Genomic DNA, 20172 nt, shown 5'->3' on the forward strand with positions numbered 1-20172 from the left:
CTGTTGTAAAGTGTGTGTGTTATTGACGCTGCACTGACGTTTACACCATGAAGACCAGTGTCGGGTTATTGAAGTTATTTTTATTTATATTAGACTCTTGAGTGTAAAAGGATGCCATTCAAAAGGAGCATTGATAACCATACAAACTCAATTCAAGGGGGTTAACAAGGTCAGTTGGTAAGGAAGGGGGGGAGTTCAATGAAATCTCAAACCATACCATATATACACAAAACATCTCGGAAAGATCTCAGAAACCCAATGCTATACATAGTTATTATTGCTAGTTACGGTAGGGCTACTGCAGCACCAGTAGCAAGAATCATATTGCTATGTACCTGCTGTCATTGCATGGGATTTGTAGTCCTCCACTCTTGTGGCTTTGAGTGGCAGTTGTAATTCTCCATTCAATCATTAAAACGGGGTCTTGGTAGCCCTCAAGTATTTTTTCTTTTTTTTTTTATAAGAGCAAAGGTTCATGATTAATCAGATATTATAGACAGTGAGATATACAGAATACCATAAGGTAATACAAGGAAAATACAGAATTGCCACCTATAAAAAGTATGAATAAAAAATAATATATATATACCAAGTGAAGGAACTGCATAACCATTCACAGAAAAAAATGTGTCTTGTTGCTACGTGCCAGTGCTTTTCTACAACAATATCCATATAAAAACTTGAAAATAAAATTGGTGGTACGGATACATTAAGAATATAAAACTACAACGTAGTAACGTCAATACCATTCTGACTTGCCTCACCACTGTTCACAGTTTACACAGAGGGGAATGAGGGGGAATAATTTAGACCTCGGTTCGTAGGTTTTGCGCAACCAGCAACATCACCATAGATTATATTAGCAGCCCCTTTAGGACCGTTTCTTTTAAGTGCTTTTAATAGTAATACTCAGTGGTACTGACGTTACGCACTTTGAATTCACGCCTAGCATTCATTTTTATTTAGATTAGTTTCTTCTTCATTTCATTAAAGTGTCCATCCATATGAAAACTAAACGTTTTTTTTTTCTATACATTTTCTAACAAAAAGAAAATAAAATTCAACGTGAATACAGGTTCCTCGAATGGGCGGGGTTGGGGTGTGATTGACTTCCCCCGTAACCAGTCAGCATGCTGGGAGAGTACTGCGCTTCCGGGAAACACGGCGGGAGTCGGCGGAAGAAGAGGGGTGGAGGCGGCCCCCGGGATGGATGGAGAGAAAGTGAAAGAAAGGAAAATGTGTTATTCACCCACGTAGACAGACCATGACTTGCTCACCATCTGACCACCGAGACATTTGTGGAAGGGAGGCTGTTGACTGTGGTTAGAAAAATGGAAATGGGACTTTTAGGGTGACGGGTTGAGGAGCCCCCCGAGCGAGACGCCTGACCCTTGAACTGCCTGTGTGGCTGCCCGCTGACTGCACTCGCTGCTCTTTGTGTTTTGGCCAATTAACTTCCAATTAAGAATAATGTAAATACCTAAATTGTATTCCTGGCATTTTAAACCACTCCCGGTCTTCCTCAGCAGATGGGAGTTGCTTGGTTGCCACAGAATAAAAAGGCTTTTTTTTTTTTTTTTTTTTTTCTTACAAGCTTTCATTTGCATCTCGTGCTCTTCCTCAACACTTTATGATACCTCAGTTAGAAATTAAAGGGGCCATATATTTATAGGACCTGGTAGTTTCATCGTGCTTTATTGAAAAAGACTCTCTATTCGGTCTATACTGGCCAGATAGTGACAAAAACATTCAAGTCGCAGACATGTTAGTTATTTTTTAGTATTTTTGCAGGCCAGCCCACAGGGTCCTGCGAGGTTGAGGGCTCGCCACCACGCGAGTCCATTCGCGACCGGTCATCAAAGCGAGGGCGGGCGCTGACAGCAATGATAAAATGGCACAGACTGCGATGGTGTCACAAGTACAGAGGAACTCACAGAGGGGGGTGGGGACTGCCTGTCAGTCAAGGGTAGGCTCTCATAGCCAGGGTTGCCATTGGAGGAAACGTTTGGAGTCCTGCGTAGAGACAGAAAGAGACAAGGATAGAAGAGAGAGGGAGAGGAAGGAGGAAAAGAGGGGAAAAAAAGAAGAGAGGGAGGCAGGGGTGAGACACATTGAGAAAGACAGAGGGGTCAGGGGGCCGGAGGGTGACGGGATCCAAGGACAGGTAAAAGGAAAGAGGGAGAAAGAGCGATTAGATTTAAAGTGCGGAAAAACCACGGCGCTCAGTAGAGCTGGTAGTCATAAGTGCTGGTGTCACTCAAGCAGCAGGCGTACAGTCCACTCTTGACTGATGCACGGCAGGATTTATACAATAATCTGCAATTACTTGCATTAAGGACCGGGCGTGACTCACCGGTCACATGTTGTTTTTCCTAATGAATTTGTTTATCTGCACTACAAAACCCAGAAAGCTTTTAAAGCGATTCCCGAGCAGGTTCCGTTTTAAAGGGAGTGGACTGTATTTTTTTAGTGCTAGCTGAGTGTCTGAGCCTGGACAGTTTCGTTTTTAAAGTCGGCGTCCTTGCACTCGCGTGTCAATGGGAGATACGGGAGCGGTCAAGACGATCAGCTGGCACTAGAATAGTGGGCAGTTACACAGTCCTCGATTAAGGCAGCACTAGCTAGGCTTCTTGGGTGAGGGAGTAAGAGGGGAAAACGTAATAAGATGAGGAAAAAGCGTGGGAGGGAGAACCAAATAGGAAGCAGGAGGGGGGGGGGTTTCGAAGAGAAAAGCGGCAGCAGCCAGAGAGATAATGTGACGCCACGGTGTGGAGACAGATGAGAGCGATGCAGGAGGGGCGGCGGGGTGGGGGATCGAGGGGGGTGGGGGGTTGTGTGTGGGAGGGTTACCTACAGTCAACCTGAGTCTCGCATCGGCGGAGTTTTTACGAGCGCGGCCTCGTCAATGACACCCTCCCCCCAGCACAGCAGTAGCGTGCTGCTGTTTAGGAGACAGGACGCCATTTGAGACAAGATCTGTGAGCGAGCGGCCTACGTCGTCTGTCCGGAAACACTCGACAGACGGATAGACAGACACACAGACAGACAGACAGACCTCTGCAGTTGTGTCTGTTTCTCTGCCTACACTGTAGTCCATAGTGACCTGTCTGTGTGTCTGTCTGCAATGCATGTGCTTAACCTGACAGCTCTGTTTATTTGGACTAATCCTAATCCTGTCCTGTATATGTAAAGAAGAGTTTGTAAACCTGGCTGACTGCGCTGCACTCAGAACTCCTCCTAATCTGCTGACCCTCGTGTGAAGATGGATGTGCATTTCGTTGAACACCTGTATGTTTTGAAGGCGGCAATGTGGTTTCACCGGAAAAGATTACGTGTGTGCACAAAGCCATCTTAGTGTGTGCTGCTTAAGTGTAGTCTGTTATGTCTGTGTTGAAACACTACTTTCTGGACTTTTTATTTTATTTTTTATATTTTTTAATCCCTAATCCGAGGGAGGGACTAGCACCAAACTGCCCACGGCTGCGGACGTTAAAACAGTAACACGGTGAAACTGTATCTCAGAGCGACTGCTACCTCCTCTTTCAACATCTGGTGTCTGTCTGTCTGTCTGTATGTCTACGTGTCTGTGTTACTCACGGAAGAGGCGGCGCGCTAGAAAACGGGGGTGTCCACCCGGCCCCCGGGTAATTATAGAAGGGGGCCATGGCCCCTCGCTGAGACCCCGAGGCCGTCTGTCTACGTGCCTGATGGGAGGTGAAGGGGTCCTCACTCTCGCTGTCCGAGTCTTCGTACTCCTCTGATTCGCTGTTGACGTCCGTGTGAAAAGAGAAAAAGGCGATGTGTGAGATCAGAGAAATAATGGGCGCCAAGAAGTATTCTATAGGTCACGGAAACATATTATGTAGTTATGCTCAAATGGTCACCACTTCAGACTACTGGCCTACGGGAGTTATTGCACCTGCAGATCCAATCATAAAGCTACCGATGTTTCTTTTATCTTGCCCCACTTTAACAGGGCTCTTATGGATTTACCACCATCCACCGAACCTGTGCTACTAAATGTCACAAACTCTAAGTTCAGCCTGTCTGCACAAAAGAAACGCATTAATCTAGAAACGGAGGGTGGAGAGCCAAACCTCAGGCTATTAGCAGAAACTGCAACGCAATCATTATGTGTTTGTGGAGGATCAGAACATTGACTGTTATCAGTGGTGAAACAGAGTTTAAGTCAACATCATTCCCAACACTGTGGGACAGACGGGTTTATTAACTTAGCTTTAGTCTGGATTGCCTGTTTGTGTCCATTTCTTGCGCTTTTGCGGGCAGTATTTAACCCAGGTGATGTGTAAAGTGTAAAAATTTCACAAATATCCAAATGACGTTTATGGCACACTCTCACCTGGGGAAGCTCCTCCAGGCTCCAGGCAGAGAGCAGAGGATGGCAGTGAAGGCCAGAGCAGAGAGGAAAGAGTAAAGGGAGAGGTAGAGCAATCCCTCCATCCCATCGTAACACAGGCCTTTCAGCGAGTCGATGTAGTCCTAAGACGAAATCACAGAATAGACACGGTGGCCTGGTAATTAGCTGCCTGCCGCCGCTCATATTTAATACGTGCGACTCTCGGCTGCTTTGATTACCTTATTCAGACCCCGGCAGTTCAGTAGTGCCACCAGCTGATGAAAGTTGCCCTCTGTGGAGTTGAGGATCTGTTGAACCTCCCTGAGTGATTTCTGCAGCGGCGCAAAGTGGCTCAATGTGAGAATAGTCATCGCAAGTTGCATTTGTGCTCTGCTTAAAACGATGACATACCTCAGCTTTGGGGAACTGCGGGAGAGCGTTTCTGTCCAGACTGGAGAGGTGTGTGTGGATGTTTGAGAGCGCCCTCTGCGACTGGGTCAGCAGCTAAACGAGCCAACAAGTCAGCGGAGTCAGTGGGATGAAGAGCCCTTATTCTGTGCAAAGCTACTCCAGTGTGTCATTAATATGCTGAGAGCGTAGCTGTTCGAGGACAGGACACGCAGCAACAGCTGTGCGTCCCGTCCTCAAGTAATATGTCCCTTGCCCTTGAGAAAGAGTGACATTCAACCCGCTCACTTACGTTAAATCACTTGGGTGGGCTGAGTGTAATATGTTGATGTGTTACATGGGAGGGACAGAGGTCACGTTACCTGCTGGAATGGACTGTTCATGCGCCTGCTGCAGGTCAGATAATAATCCAACACGTCTGAACGGGCCAACAAAAGATCAGTGCACAAAAGATCAGAGCACAATAGAGACGACATGGAAACATGCTTCATTGTACCAGCTAACAAAAGCAGATTTGGGGAGGGTCAATAAAGTGCATGTAAATAACTAGCTCCTCCAGAAAGTGCTGATCGGACGGGGAGGGGGGAGATTAACAGGGTACCTGAGCTGGTCCCCGTGTTGAAGTTGGTGGAGTTGAGGACGAAGACGTTCGGATCTGTGCAGAAGTCACTGAGAGCCTGGCGACGCGGCGGAGTGACAGGAAGAGCGAGGAGGTATGGCGGGAGGTAAGGATAGCGGGGAGAAGGGGGACAGATGAGGTGAAAGAAAAAGTTAGTAGACACACTGACCGACTGACACACTTCCCTCAGCAGATATCTGACAGCAGCGCAAAAATACACAGACGAATATTGATCTGTCTGCATCACACGTCCTGCGCTGCACTTTTAGGTCTGTCCACCAGTTCACCTCTTCCTAACCTATTTTTTCCATAGCATGTATACACCGCTCTGTGTGTTCTGGCCTACTTTTTGAAGAGGATTGCAGATAGCGCACCCACCCACTCACACTCACCCCGCCAGAAGAGGGAGCGAGAGTTACACAGAGGAGCTGGCGACGGATGGGGAAAAGCAATGACCCGGGGCAGCATAAAGTGGGGAGGCCCACAGCTGGCCCATTGTTTCCCTGTCAGTGACCAGGGACAGAGCGGCTCTGTGTGGACCCACAGGCTTTGGGACGTCTCCCGCCAGCCCCACATGACACTGAGACTCTTAAACGGGGCGGCGGGGCAGGAAAAACACCCTCCATTTACCATCGGCAAACAAGTCTGCCCCTCAGAAAGTATGGCAGGACTTCACAGAGAAAACTCAAAAAGGAGTCCTCTGTTTGAGACATAAATATGTTCTTTATGCTCCTGGTGAATATCACTGTGATAAGTGGCTTCATATTTGGCCGCAGGAAGCGGCGGGCTGATGTCATGCTCAGGCCGGGCCTCGGGCTCGTCAACACTTTCCCGGAGCACACTAGTACATTTAACTTTCGCAGGATTACACGCACGCTTCCACCTCTTTGCGTGCGCTCAGCCTAAGTGCCCACAAGGCTGGAGAGCACCGTCAGCTTCAAGCAGGACGACGTTTCCCCACTCTCTCCCTTTATCGCTCTCTAAAATGATCTCAAGATGCACTCTCCTGCGCCTCCTCTCCTCTCCCCTCCTCTCTCTCTCTCTCGTTGAAAGCACTCCCCCCTGTCTTCTATCTTTTCTCGAGGCCCAACGCCCACACACTTGCAAACAAGACTCGCATGTAAAGCACGCACGCTAGCGCACAGACGCACTTTGTTCACAAACACGCTCATGTACACTCACAGTGAATCTTTAATCCCTGCCCCATTTTTCCTGCCTTCTTGGTCCCCTGCCATGACTGCAGCGTTCCCTAGCAGGCAGGTCCTTTCACGGTTTAGCACAATGGCCACAGAAATCACACACACATACACACACACACACATCACTTTGGCCTGCCATCGGGGGTCGGCCTCCCACAGCTCTCTTCTCTGGCTCTACTCACCACCACAGTGGCCGTCTCCAGGCCCAGGGAGCCCCAGCTGAGGAACAGAGCCAGCCATGCCAGCACGGTCATCCTGTTGGGAGGGAGGGAGGGAGGGAGGGGGGGGACAGCACAAACCCTTCAGCCAAGAGGACACCCCGATCATCAATCCACGCGTCGTATGGTTTGCGTCTAAAGATACGAGCGTGTGTGTGTGTGTGTGTTTGGACTCACAGGATGAGGAGCCAGCGGGCCTGTTTGGCCAGTCCCAGCAAGATGAACAGACACACTATGAGGTCAAGCAGCAGCAGCAGCACATACGACAGCCACCTAGGATAAACGAGTGAACGCACAAACACACACAGAGCACGTTGTTTTGCAGTTAAGGGGTCAAGTGCGTTTCAGGTGTCTTCCCCTTTGCCTTCACCTCCAAAAAATGTTCCTCATAAAGACCTAAACTCCCCACCAGTCACTGAGAACTAAACAAGCCACTTGGATGAGTGTCAAAAAGTCTTTAAGGAAACTGAAATAAGTTCAGGGGCCTTTAGTTTAGCTGTGTTGTTCGGGATATAACATGAACCAGGTGACTAGTTTTTCTATCTCTCTGTGACTGTCGTATCCGAGCCAGAGGCCAGAGGTGAATTATTTGTTGATCTCAGTGGGTTGATCAAGATGTATTTGAGTGAGACGAGGTTTGTTTTAATATTTCTTATATGACAAACCTAAATGTGTGAACTAATGTTTTAGAAAACAAGCCTCTAATGTGTGCAGTAGGATTTTTATGGGAGAGGGATCAGGACTCGTGAATTATCCTTTATGTGATGGGACGAACTCCATTTAATGTAGGTGTGAGATGCCCAAAAACAGAATGATTTTTCTTGTTAGGCTGTTTGGATCTGTTGGTAGTTTGTTCATATTTAAAATAGTTTTCTCTGTAAACTTCCTCCCAGCCGTTATGTGTTACTGCAGATTAAACCGTGTCCCTTTCATCACATTTCGATTTTTCCACCTGCTCCCGGATTAAAATCACTGTTCTCAGAATCAAACCTGCTGAGAAGTATAAAAAGATTATCTGGATTCTGAAAACACTGCAGATGTGTGAGATCTATTTATGTCTGTTTAAAAAGAGGCAAAAAAGAGAGGCAGCGTGTGTCTGTGTTTAGCATCACCTATACTTGTGTCCTTCTAGCTGTATAGAGTCATAACAGGTACTTTTATATGTCAAATACAATGTGGCCATTGCAGAATATAAAATATAAAAGCATCCCGTCAGCCCGCTTAAAGAAACATCTTTTTGTAATTTAAATGCATCCCTTCAACAAAGACAGGCTTGGAAGGACAGTCGTCTCTGTCTCCTCTCTGTCTCCTGCGGCACTATAAGAACAAGGGTTCAGCAGCCTTCAGAAACAGCTAGGACTGTTGTGAAAGTGCTCCAACAGGATTTTGTAAGCTTTGCTGGCAGAAAAAGTGCCCATATATTACTTTATTGGCCGTCATATTAGTTAGTTTTAATGAGCTCAATTGGAAGCAATAAAAAGAGAATAAACAGCTCCCAGCCCGGGAGCGACCTGAGAGGAGGCAGTCAGTGTTTACTTTGGCCAGTGAAGCAGTAAACACGATTATCAATTATACGGACGTTTCAGTTCTGAAATGATTCAAGTTTTTCTTTATAGAACGACCGAAAGAAATATAAAATTCCGTCAGATCTATTTTCTTATCAAAAAATCATCCGATTCTGGAAAACAACAGCTTCATTTAAAACAAAGAAAAGCTTCAGTTTTTATTATTTGGTTCTTATCAAGAACTGGGAGCATATATTTACTCTCATCTGACAAAATACAATGGTCTCTTTTAGTTTTAACTAGCAGGGAATTTATTTTTAAAGTACTTTTACTTAGTATTTTTCTAAGAAGATTATTTAGAAATGACCTGCCTATTGACAAAGTACATGCACTGGATCCTGGTGTGTATTCAGACACTGTTGATACGTATTTGGGATCAGATCTGAGCCATTTCCAACGTGTACTTCTATCTCTGGATGTCCTCTCTGAACTGAAGGCTCACCTGTAGTCCTCGTTGACCATCAGCGTGTTGGCCGCCCAGCCAGGTGAGAAGGGGCTGGGCATTAAGCCGCTAGTAGGCACCACAGTCGGAGCCATGGAGGGAGGTACGGGGGTCAGGGGTATGATGGACGCCCCGCTGACGCTGCTGTCGTTCCCCAGCCCCGCGTCAGCGCTGGACCGAGCCAGGGAGATGGAGGAGAGGAGGTTGATCACATTCTCTGACAACCTCCGGCAGTTCCTCGTCGACACCAAGAAGGGTTTGCTGCCGGTAAACAGCTCCTCCATGGACGACAGAGGGCCAGTGATGGACAGCTGCAGGCCAGTAATTGTGTCTGAAATCTGGAGATGGAGGAAGTGGGAGTTAAGTTAACCACAAAGTAGATATAATGTTGCTCGTGTGCTCATCAAACCTCTGTGGGGTAAGAGTGGTCGTTGTGGTCATCTCAGTCTGCAAATGTCTGGCCCACATTAATCTATAATGCTGCTCAGATTTCAGGCCGACCACTTATCAAACTTCTCACAACTAAAGTTTGGACTAAAGTTTTGATTGTACTCAGAGAGCTAAGTGATAAAAGTTTCACATTTCTTTTGAGTACAAATTTTGACGCAATGTATTAATGGTCTCTCATGGTATCTCATTTTTATACTGTTATTACATTATGATTAGACCTGCACATATATTGTTGTTTTGTACACGAATGCATATTATCAGTCAAACAAATCTATGGAAATAAAATGAAACTTTACTTTCACTTTACTTGCTTTGTAAATACAAGATAATCTACTGTATATTTACAGTCAAAATATGGCCTTAGTTATTATCTGTATCGGTCCAGATTCTGGTTCTAAATTTTTCTTCATGCATCATTTCTCATTTTAGCTCATCTACCAATGACAGAATTTCTTTCTTTCTCTATTTTTCCTTTAGTTGTCATTTTAAGCCTCATCTGGCGATCAAGGGAGTTTTTCCTCGCCACCGTTGCCCTCAGGCTTGCTCTGGAGGTTGCAGGCTGGTTTATGTGAAGCGCCTTGAGACGATTTGTATTGTTATTGGCGCTATATAAATAAAACTGAATTGAATTGAATTGAATCTTTGTTTCACCCTATATGTTTTCAGCATATACAGTATATACTCATTGTCAAGTAATATCTTTCGATACCTTCATTTCAAGCAATGAGATGAAGGTATCGAATTACGTCGGGTTTCACTCTACTCCATGGAAACAGCATATAGAGGACATTCTTACAGATATTCAGCTGGTGCTTATTTTACAAGTCCAACAGAGAACAGACAATCAACTTCAATCTACCATTAAAGCATTTTTGATCAGGAATAACATTATGACTACTTATACCTTCATTGAGGGGAGAGGAGGGGTGTCCCCCCAGTTTGAGTGTCATTTCTATGGGGTGGGGGTGTCTGGTTTGGTCTAGGTGGGCGCTACATGTCTAAGTGACATCCACACTAATGCCAGGTCCAGATGTTTCCCAGTAGAACACTGTATTGTTACAAGATGTTATTCACTTCACCTGTCAGTGGTCATAATGTTATGCCTGATCAGTATATGAATGATGTAAGGTAAATCCTATTAGCTAACTGGTTTAATGTACAGATAACTCAAGTGGTTAACTGTGTGTTCACCAGATTGCTCATTAAGGTTACTTTGAATGTGTAATTCCCAGAAGTTTAACAAATTCAGGCCCAGATTATTCTGTCTAACTTTTAGATATCCTAAAATTTGCTAAGGCGTTGGTTTCTTTGACATGAAAGCAGGCGATTGACTTGTGTTCTTTTGCAGCCACTGATTGGCATTCATACGTCATCTGCACGATTTTTCCTGACCTGCATCTTCAGCAGAGCAGCGGACGGAGAACATTCAGCAGTCTGACACATAAACCAGTGTGTGACCACAGGGAGATCGATGAAACAGGAGTTTGTGTCTGATTTTCTGTCCCCGTCTCTCTCTCTCTCTCCCTCTCTGCAGACCTCATGTAAGCGTGAACGGCCCCTCTCCTTCTAACACACACACATCAGCATCGAGCAGACTAGATATTCTGCATGACATTTTACTTGCAGAGAGCAGCACTCACCAGCAGATCGATTGAAGCTAGCGTGTAATTGGCTGTGAGAAGAGACGAGGTCAACTGATACATCCCATCATTAGCCTCGCTGTTGCCATAGAAACCGATGCCTATGGCAACACTGCAAAGTGGGGGGGAAAAAAAGAGAAAGATAAAAACACTGTGGGAGGGTGCATACGTGACAGTGAGGGAGACGGAGAGTGGCAATGAAGAACAGATAGCAGAAGAATAAATGTAATGTTTAATTCAGTGTGTATGTACATTTTAAATTAATGTGACACAAGGAGATGGATGCTGGAAGATGTGTGCGTGTGCACGCGCACGCACTCCGGATGAGCACACCAACAGTGGAGCGCAGGGGAAGGAATAAACAGATGATGGGGGAGAAAAAAGCGGACTCTCAGCACTCAACAGTTAATCTCCCACAAAGAAAATATTCCGTAACGTTAAACATAGTGACGTGTTTACACATTTTTCCGTTATTCAAATATTCAGATTAAGGCGCGGGACAGATGTTCATCAAATCCCCTCAAACCCAAGAGGAATGGTACAACCCAATCTCCCACAAAGTATGTGACCCAGATTAGAAAGCAGGGGGAAAAGGAGGAATGTGTGCCTGTGCCTGAGTGTGCTTCGCATTTCAAATGTGAACAACGTCTAATGTGGCTGCCTTTTAAAAGGATTTTTTTTCCTTTTTTTTTTAGAGTTGTGACCAAAAACCATCATCTGGAGGAAACAGTGTCACGTTAAATATGTTCAAGGAGGAGAACTGCAGCATTATTTTTTTTTCCTCCAGCCCAGCGCAGAGAACACAACTAATAGAGTGATCCATAAGGGGGAGACACGAACCACCTCATCAACCTACAGTCTATATGATGACATCATTATGGCAGCTGAAATCGTATCTGCAGTACATTATGTTCTGTGCAACACGGCGACACAGTCTCAGAGCGTATAAACGTGCAGGAAATGGACTGGAATATGATAACATTAATTAAATAGCACTATCATTTTCTCACGGCACTGTCAGATTTGCTAGAAGCCGAGCTTCCCCTCAGCGGGATTCGCGTTTCCCCTTGATAAGAGCGTCTTGGACAGATGCCAGGTAGCATTTTTCCTTAATGTACAGTGAACACAATGTACTGACTTGATGACTGCACGGTCACCAGAGCTGTACTACTTTAACACCGGTGGCAGAATAACTCTTCCACTGTAGGTGGGCCAACTGAGATCATCCTCACACACACAAACACACACACAGTGCTTGTGTATCGCCGTGGTTAGGAAACAACGATGTAACATGACTGTCAGCTGTCATCAAGTTTCCAAAGACATCAGTGACTGCGTGAGAAAAACACATGACAGTGGAGATGTTGGAGGAGGGACGGAGCTCGTGATGCACGGCATCACTGCTGTCGGAAAGCATCGCACTACTTTTAGAACTGCTCAGTACCATTGTGAAGAACTTCCTTTGAGTGTTTTTAGTTGCTTTATATCTAAAACACCATTAGAATACAACTAGCACTGCCTTTACTTGAAATCCAGCTCCTTCACAGTTTGAAGTTTTAGCTAAAAACATAAGATGGGTCTATGAAATGCAACATTAAATCATGATCATTTAGTTAAGGCAACTCACACGTGCATACGTTTTTAGTATTTTTAAAAAGGGGTGATTTCCTCGTACCTCACACAGACACCTGATCCTCTAATCTGTAGCTATCTTAGCTTAGCATAAAGGTCAGAAACAGCCTGTCAAGTCTTAATGTAAAAAGACAGAAATAGAACATGTTAATTAATTAGCTGCAAAGGTCCTGGAGGGATGATTTTAGTATCTTTGAATAGAGCCGTTAGCTGAAGCTTCATATTTATTGTACAGGTATTGAAGAGGTATCCATGTTTTCTAGCCCCTTTGGAAGAAAGCAAATAGGAATATTTTCCAAAAGATTTAACTAGTGATATTGATTTAAAGACTTATGCCAAACCCTAGTAAAACAGAAAGAAAAATTTCACATAGTCAAAGTGAATGAATATTAAGCCTGTGACTGTTTTAAAGAAAAGAACAGAATATAATTATTCCCTTAATAATCCCTCTTGGGGAAATTCTTTCTCTGCATCTGTCCGGACCATTCGCTCACAGAGTGCCGTGTACATTACGGCTGACCTCTGGAAAGTCACTAGATTAACACGAGAGGCATTTTACCATTATCCATTATTATCTATTAACGCTTATCCTCTAAAGAGTCGCAGAGGACTCTTTAGAGTAGTAAAAGTAGCTCCTAACAGGAACACTCTGGACAGCCCACCAGTCTATGACAGGAATAACTCAAAGACAAGCAACCATTCACACTCACATCCGCGCCTACGGCCAATTTAAAATCACCAGTTTACCTAACATGCGAGTCGTTTGGCTGTGGGAGGAAACCCACACAGGGCAAAGGAGAACATGCAACTCCACAAACAAAAAGGCTCCAGCCTTTTCCGGATTACACTGTTTATTTTACTAGATAATAATTATTGTTATTGCACTTTTATCTAATCTTATTTTATTTTATCTTTCTTGTGTTTTTTAAGAGTGTTTACTTTTATGTACAGTGAAGCTGCGGTGACAAAGTAATGTCCCTCATGGATCATATAATTCTGTCTAGTCAAAGTGAAAGTGTAGATATAAGCGACAGTGTTAACAACTGCACCACCATGCCATCTGCTCCCTAAACAGTTACAATAAACTGCCTCAAGAAAGAGAAAGAGAAAGTTTTTCTTTCTTTCTTTTTGAGAAAGAAAAACTTTCTCTTTCTTGAAGCAGAAAGAGAAAGAGAAAGTTTTTCTCTCTTAATTTTTCAGAATATCAACAAGGAAGACTGATCTTTAAGAGGTCTGGAGTCAAATGGTTGGAAAGCAGAGATTTGATCTTTTTTGTTGCATGTTACAAAATAATCAGCGTTTTTATGTCCAGTCATAAAGAGAACAGTAGGAAATCCAGTAAGTAAATGTATGTTATGCTGATGATACACCAGAATTTCCACTCAAGTAAAGTTCTGAACGCGGGACTTTTACTTTTACCGGAGTAACAGATTCTTATTCCACCCCCTCGTTTAAGGCGACATGTGTTTCACCACATCTGAATCCTGCCTCTCACCAGCACAGCGTGACAGCTGCCACCGCCACCCACGTGACGCAGCAGATGCCCCTCCCCTTCTTTCCGCTGTAACCGTGACCCGTGCTGCCGTCTTCATCCTCCTCCTCTTCTTCTGATCCCTCGCTCCGGTCTCCACGGTGACAGCAGCAGTAGTGTATGAGGAAGGAGAGGACCACCAGGAGGGAGACGACAAGAGCGACGGCCGACAAACTGGACAAAACCAGCAAAGTCTGAGAAGCAGAGAGGAGGAGGAAGAGGAGGAGGAGGGGAAAAACAGTCGAGGATGAGTCAGTGAATGTAGAAAAATGTCACTTTTATTAAGTGCAGAGGAGAGATATGAGAAGATGAAATACCAAGTAATGCTGCTAAATTCCATGGCTTGTTATATTGTCCCGCGCCCATAAACAGCAGAAGATATGACAATTTAAATTTTATATACATATATATGGATATACATTAACAAATAGTGGTTCTTGGCCGTCCCTAATGACTTCAAAGGCTTTAACCCAGCATTTCTGATCCATCAATGCAACGCGACGGGTTTTATCGTCACTAAGCCATATCAGACCTCACTTTTGATCAGGCTCCATGTCACAAACTCAACATCACTGAAATGCATTTTGCTCCAAAACATATCTACAGTATTATCCTTCATCCATCTGGCCGTCTGTCACTCCCCATTCCTCCACCTTCTCTCCATCTCACCTCCCGCTCCCCGAAGCCCCTCCCCATCGCTCCACCACTCCAACCATCCCTCTTTCCCCACGCCACCCCCCACCCCACTCCCCCCTCTCTTTCTTTCTATCCACACCACTGAATCTCTATTAATAATCTGTGACCTACTTAAATACATTCACTGCCACTCGCCCGCGCTCCCACTCTCGCTCAGTTTGCCTTTCCCGCTCCCTCTCTGCCCAGCTTTCTGTTCAGCAACCTCCTCGCACTGCTCATTGCCTCTCTCTCGTTCTCTCTTTTCGGTCTCTTTTGTCTTTCCGTTCTGCAGGATAATTTGTGCCCCAACCACCACCACCACCCCACCCCCCCACCCTCGCCGCTCCTCTCTGCACAGCAGAGAAGTCACAAACACTGAGACGTGGCTGGCTGGAGCATTTGCAGGAGAGCTCGTTGGAGGAGAGGGGATGGAATCTTGCTTTCTCCTACAGAAATAGGGCAGTGCAGGCGATAGGCGGTTCGTGCAAACGTGCTCGGAGGCTCACGCCGCGTCGACTCGCATGCACTACCTGACATCAGATTGCATAAAGTGGCCCAGTTCAGGGGAGCTTTGTCACATCTAAAGCAAGGTAACCAAGCACATAGATACGAGACAAGTTATTGCGGCAGCCCAGCGCCATCTCCCCGCCAATAATTAGGCCAATATATATGCATGAAAAATGATTGTAGAGGCCTGTAAATGCCATTATCATAACTCTACAGATTGCTGTTGCATTCAGCGATTTATCAAGCAATTTATAGAGTCGGGTGGCAGGAATTGCCCATAATCCGGTTACTTAATTAGATGGAAATATTCCTGCAGATTTAAAACTGCAAATGGAGAAACGGGCATGTGATTATTATGCGGTGTGGCACCTCAGACTGGAGAGCTACAGCACGGCGCGTGGTTACAGCGCGCTACGAGCGGCCGAGGCAGGTGTCTGTTACCTGCTGGTACTCCCAGCTGTCGGGGACAAAGGTGTTGTCCCTCATCTGCATGGTGAGGTCCAGCCGGGGGAGGGCGTGACACACTCTCACCCATAGCGAGGGCGTATAGCTGGGTACCGTTGTCATGGCAGCCATTTTCTACTGCCCCCCGGGCTCCTCCTCCAACCTGCGAGGGGGAGAAGAAAAAAAGGGTCAGGATGTGGAGAACGGAGGAGAGGTGAATTTATTCCTGAGCACATGAAAAGACAAGAGGGGTCAAGGTAACGCTATGAGCAAACGGTCTTTGACTTTGTGGTGGAATATGTGACCAGCGATCACCTGTGGTGACAAGTAAACTCGTAATTCACATACACAGTATCAGACGTGAGTGTTTAGGTCAGTATCTCTAAATGAAATGCATGTGCCGTGCTTCCAAGTAAAATGATTAATTGATTCTTCAGTGAGTTCAAACCATGACAGGTGATCAAAGCAAGAGGTTAAATATTTGTTGCTTTTAACTTCCCAGAGAATAAGATTTGCAGATCTCTCTGTGCTTCACTCATCTTAACTTTCATATCTATGCGGCTTTTGCAACTGTTGTTCAGACGAAAAGATTTTAGGATAAAAGATGCGGAAACTCTGGGATTTTTCACACCTCTTCACACACAGACACTGCATTGCTGTACATTAAACATACTTCTCCGTTGACATTAAAAGAAGGGCATGCGTGGATCGTATAGGGGATATAATGTACGGTGCTGGGCCTTTGAAGGATCTTCCTGGGAGGGTGTACTGCAGAGGAGGAGCGGTGCATGGGTTGCCATGAAGACCATGACATGAACGTATTAGATCGTCATCGCCCCACTGTTCTTCTGTTAATCATGTCTTACTAAAGCCGGTCAAGGGGGGAGAAAGTAGGGTAAATACAAAGGGCAAATCCGGTTAGCCAAAACACACACTGGAATCCTCATTACAATGGCAGAACAGAGGGGGACCAGAGGACAGGGCCGAGCCCGGTCGACTTCTGATATCAGCCGCCAAGATTAAGGGACCGTCGGAGCTTTTCTGTTTAAGAAAGGGGTCGTTTTAAGACTGAGAACCATTCACAGCAGCAACAACAACAACGATGCCTGAATATAAAGGGCGATACAGCTGAGCTCTATGCTGATGTCACAGCCAGATACCATTCTGCATCTAAAGGGATTCAGCAATGTCCCACGGATTCTGAATTGCCGGCCTGTGTTTGGATTTTAATGTCTTCTAAAAGCATTTTGTTCGATAGATAAAACTATCAATCACATCAATGTTCCGCTTTAGTGAGGCGTTTTACTGTCCCCATTGATTCGCCATACAGCGCATCCGATGCTCAGAATCAAGTTAAACACTGCACATAGTAAAAGTTTGGATATTGCCACGTGTCCCTTTCAATGCCAAACCCTTTGGCCATTCAGATGTGGGGAGTTTATGGCCCGGAACAAGTTAACAGCTCACACACAGGCCAGACAGGGCTGCTCTAAGCCCATTACAAAAAAGCCTGTTCACCTTAATGGTTCCAGCAGCCCGACTGTCACAAATCAAATCACTGCCAACACTCCATTTCCCTTATTAAAATAGCGCTGAACATAATGGTTCACACGCTGTGAGGGCTGCATCCATCCACCACTCATCAGCGGCGTAAACACGCCGAGCCGTGGTGTTATATTTCCTACGTGATCGCTTATCGAGTGTGACTTTATTAGATTCCGTGTATTTTCGTGGCCCCGAGGCAGGTCTGTGTTTATCAGACTTTGAAAAAGCTTTTGAAGAGACGTAACAAGCAAGCGAGGGAGTAATTCAACAATCAGAGGAGAGACTGTGCGCCTGGTGAGATTACCATCAACAATAATTTGGGTCAGTATAGGAAAGCAATTGCTGTGATGGACTGATTTTCACTGTGCGGCGAGCAGAATACACCACAGCATCCCCCGTTATTAGACAAGGAATGGTGAATGTGAAGATACCTGCATGACAAGGGACAATCACGTTCACGACAGACGTCAGGTCAAAGTTCAGGTAGGATTCCCCCGCACCCCAAACACAGTGGAAGCGATTAATGAGGTGCTGATGGGAGTGGGGGTGTGTTCTCAGACCTGGAGCAGCAGTTACTCAGCAGCTGTCACAGATAGAAACCCTCAAGTTGACGTGATGTCTGCTGCCAGCTTGTTATTGTGCCTGCTATCATTGCATAACTGTAGGCAAATAGATGTGATTTTGAGCTCAGACGGTGGAGGAGGAAAAAGAAAGAAAAAAAAACTGAAGGGAGAGATGAGAAATAAAACCTCATCCTCACCCTGAACCATGAGCTCTCAAGAAGAAAATAAACCATAAAAGGAAGAAGGGTGCATCTGTTGTGCCGCGGCTGTGGGAGCTCCAACAACGCGGAGGATGAAATTTGCTTCCGTGATGTGAGACTGCGTGATGTGTGAATGTACAGAAAAGGGCCATTTTGTGAGGCAGCTAATGAGAGCAAGGCGGACGCATCTTCTGTCAGACCAATTTAGGATCATCTTCAGCACAGGGAAAATCCTCTCCACCTCGTCCTTTTTTATTTATTTATTTATTTGAGACACCACAGCTCTGAATCATATAAATCATATACAAGGCACGTGTCTAATTTGCCTAGTGAAATGCGTTATGATTCACATTACCGCCTGTGCAGTCGTCTAACAGCCCCTTAACAACAACTTTAACGAGCACGATTTACGAGGCATCATTACATCCTCATGATACACTGTGTCAGTCGGGAGAAAATGGATTAACGTCTTTGCAAAGGGTTAGAAGTCACCTTTATCTGCCACGTGGGAGCTGCAATTAAAATTACATTTTTTTTTTTTTACAGTCACAAAATGAAATGATCCGTTCCAACAATGAACCTTCAAAGTGAGCCCAGCTGACCGGAGGTGAGACACTAAAGTCAGTGCTAGAGTCCGGCGTGATGTGAAGTTCAGGGTGACAGCCACACCACTAACCACACAGGCAACCCTACACCAGACTAAATGCTGTTCTGCAGGCTCAATAGACAGCCTTAAAGCAGATGAAAGCATAATTGGGTGGAAAATCTGTGCATGCAATCAAACCATTACGCCATCGCCCACTTAGTTTCCTATTGTAAGAATGTCCATGGGAGAGGACGTCCATTAAACGTGATAACAGTATAAAGGTTTCCTCAACACCCATTATGCATTCACGAAGATAATAATGCACCCAAACTGGGAGGACACCGTGTAATGGGCATCTGCAGCATATTATATTTCAACTTCACTGAAGATCTATCTTTGCAACACATCAGCAATTAAGTCATAATGAACCAGGGACAGATCTTACCTCTGGAGGCTGTGGTGGGAGGTTTTCTTCTCTCCTGCTGTCTCTGCTCTTTGCCGGCGCCCGTGAAATATTTACCCACTCAGAGAGGTATACTGCCAGCCATCAGCGCGTGACGCTCTTGAAAAATCACCATCCTGGAAACATGGCTTGGAGACATGCCAAAAAATAAAATAAAAAAATATGTCAAAAAAAAATGAAGGGGGGGGAAATGGGCCAATAGTGACAGAAACTATTTAAATATTGAATGGCCAATAATTGTCTGGTTGTCGGGTGACAGTGGAAAGGTGATTGTGTTGATGGATGGGAGAGGAGCTCTCAGTGAGCGCGAGTGAGTAAGAGAGAGAGAGAGAGAGAGGGAAAGAGAGAGAGAGGGAGAGAGAGTGAGGGATTAAGATTGAGGAGACACCCCTAAGGGACTCTTTATCGTTGTATTGTAGCCCTCCGAAGCTTAGCGCCCAAGCAACTTCACAACACTGCAGTGACACGATATTGGCCAAAGATAATTAATCTGTTAACGCGGATTAACAGGATCTAACCCCTCACTCGCTTCATAGCAGAGGCGCACTTCTAATGCCGACCCCCACCAACATCCGTGCACGCTCCCATCCACCCAACCAACGTCTGTCCAGACTACCGGGCTGAACCAGATTACCAGGAGAAAAGAGTAACAACAACAACAAGAAAGAAAAAAAAAAGAGATTTTAAAATTGCACTCACATGTTGGATGCAAAAAAACGTGAACTCCTGCCTATGATGAGAGCTAATGAGAAGTAGTGAAAATTAGAGTGAGAGAGGCGCATAGGGATGAGCGTGGGGAGGGGGGAGACGAAGAGAAAGGCTACATGCAATGCTGAGGAGAGTGAGAGAGAGAGGAAAAAAAATAGTGGGTTCCCAGGGAGTGATGCTGAGAGAAAGAGGGAGGGAGAGGGAGAGGGAGAGAGATGGAGGGAACAATGAATGGAGAGGGGGCAAAGCGGCGTGCAGTGGATTTGTAGGCAAAACCATGTTCCAGTGGAGGCTGCAGGACAGCATCAACACTGATCCAGGGACAAGGGGGGGTGGGAAGGGGGGGCCAGCGGAGAACATGCAACAACGTGACAGGAGTGATGACAGCGTACTGATGGAGACGCTCCGTGGGTGATTGGG

General features: G+C 45.5%; 1 protein-coding gene across 5 annotated transcripts; it reads right to left on the reverse strand.

Annotated features, from left to right (window-relative positions):
* Window positions 1-60: 60 nt before the first annotated feature.
* ttyh1 (tweety family member 1) lies at window positions 61-19936 on the reverse strand. 5 transcript variants are annotated; one of them, XM_047598088.1, is made up of 16 exons: window positions 19744-19936; window positions 19027-19172; window positions 15685-15850; window positions 14026-14255; window positions 10899-11010; window positions 8809-9146; window positions 6979-7074; window positions 6766-6838; window positions 5367-5442; window positions 5128-5183; window positions 4769-4861; window positions 4597-4689; window positions 4361-4500; window positions 3598-3765; window positions 1935-2013; window positions 61-1144 (listed from the first exon to the last, which is right to left on the reverse strand). In XM_047598088.1, exons 3-16 carry the CDS (start codon window positions 15817-15819, stop codon window positions 1061-1063), a joined length of 1773 nt encoding a protein of 590 aa, XP_047454044.1. In that variant the 5' UTR covers window positions 15820-15850; window positions 19027-19172; window positions 19744-19936; the 3' UTR covers window positions 61-1060. The 5 variants fall into 5 exon arrangements, with proteins under 5 accessions (XP_047454044.1, XP_047454043.1, XP_047454047.1 ...); XM_047598087.1 differs by lacking the exon at window positions 19744-19936 and having other exon boundaries at window positions 19027-19683; XM_047598091.1 differs by lacking the exon at window positions 19744-19936 and having other exon boundaries at window positions 3705-3765; window positions 19027-19679.
* Window positions 19937-20172: the final 236 nt, after the last annotated feature.

The sequence above is a fragment of the Mugil cephalus genome, chromosome 11, assembly GCF_022458985.1.
Source record: "Mugil cephalus isolate CIBA_MC_2020 chromosome 11, CIBA_Mcephalus_1.1, whole genome shotgun sequence".
Lineage (NCBI taxonomy): Eukaryota > Metazoa > Chordata > Actinopteri > Mugiliformes > Mugilidae > Mugil > Mugil cephalus.

Excerpts from the sequence above, each read along its gene's own strand:
- ttyh1 (XM_047598088.1), bottom strand. The coding sequence starts at position 15,819 with ATGGCTGCCATGACAACGGTACCCAGCTATACGCCCTCGCTATGGGTG. Across the intron at positions 4,862-5,127 it reads TGAACAGTCCATTCCAGCAG|CTGCTGACCCAGTCGCAGAG; the intron begins GTAACGTGACCT and ends TGGCTCGTTTAG. Across the intron at positions 4,690-4,768 it reads CGCAGTTCCCCAAAGCTGAG|AAATCACTCAGGGAGGTTCA; the intron begins GTATGTCATCGT and ends GCGCCGCTGCAG.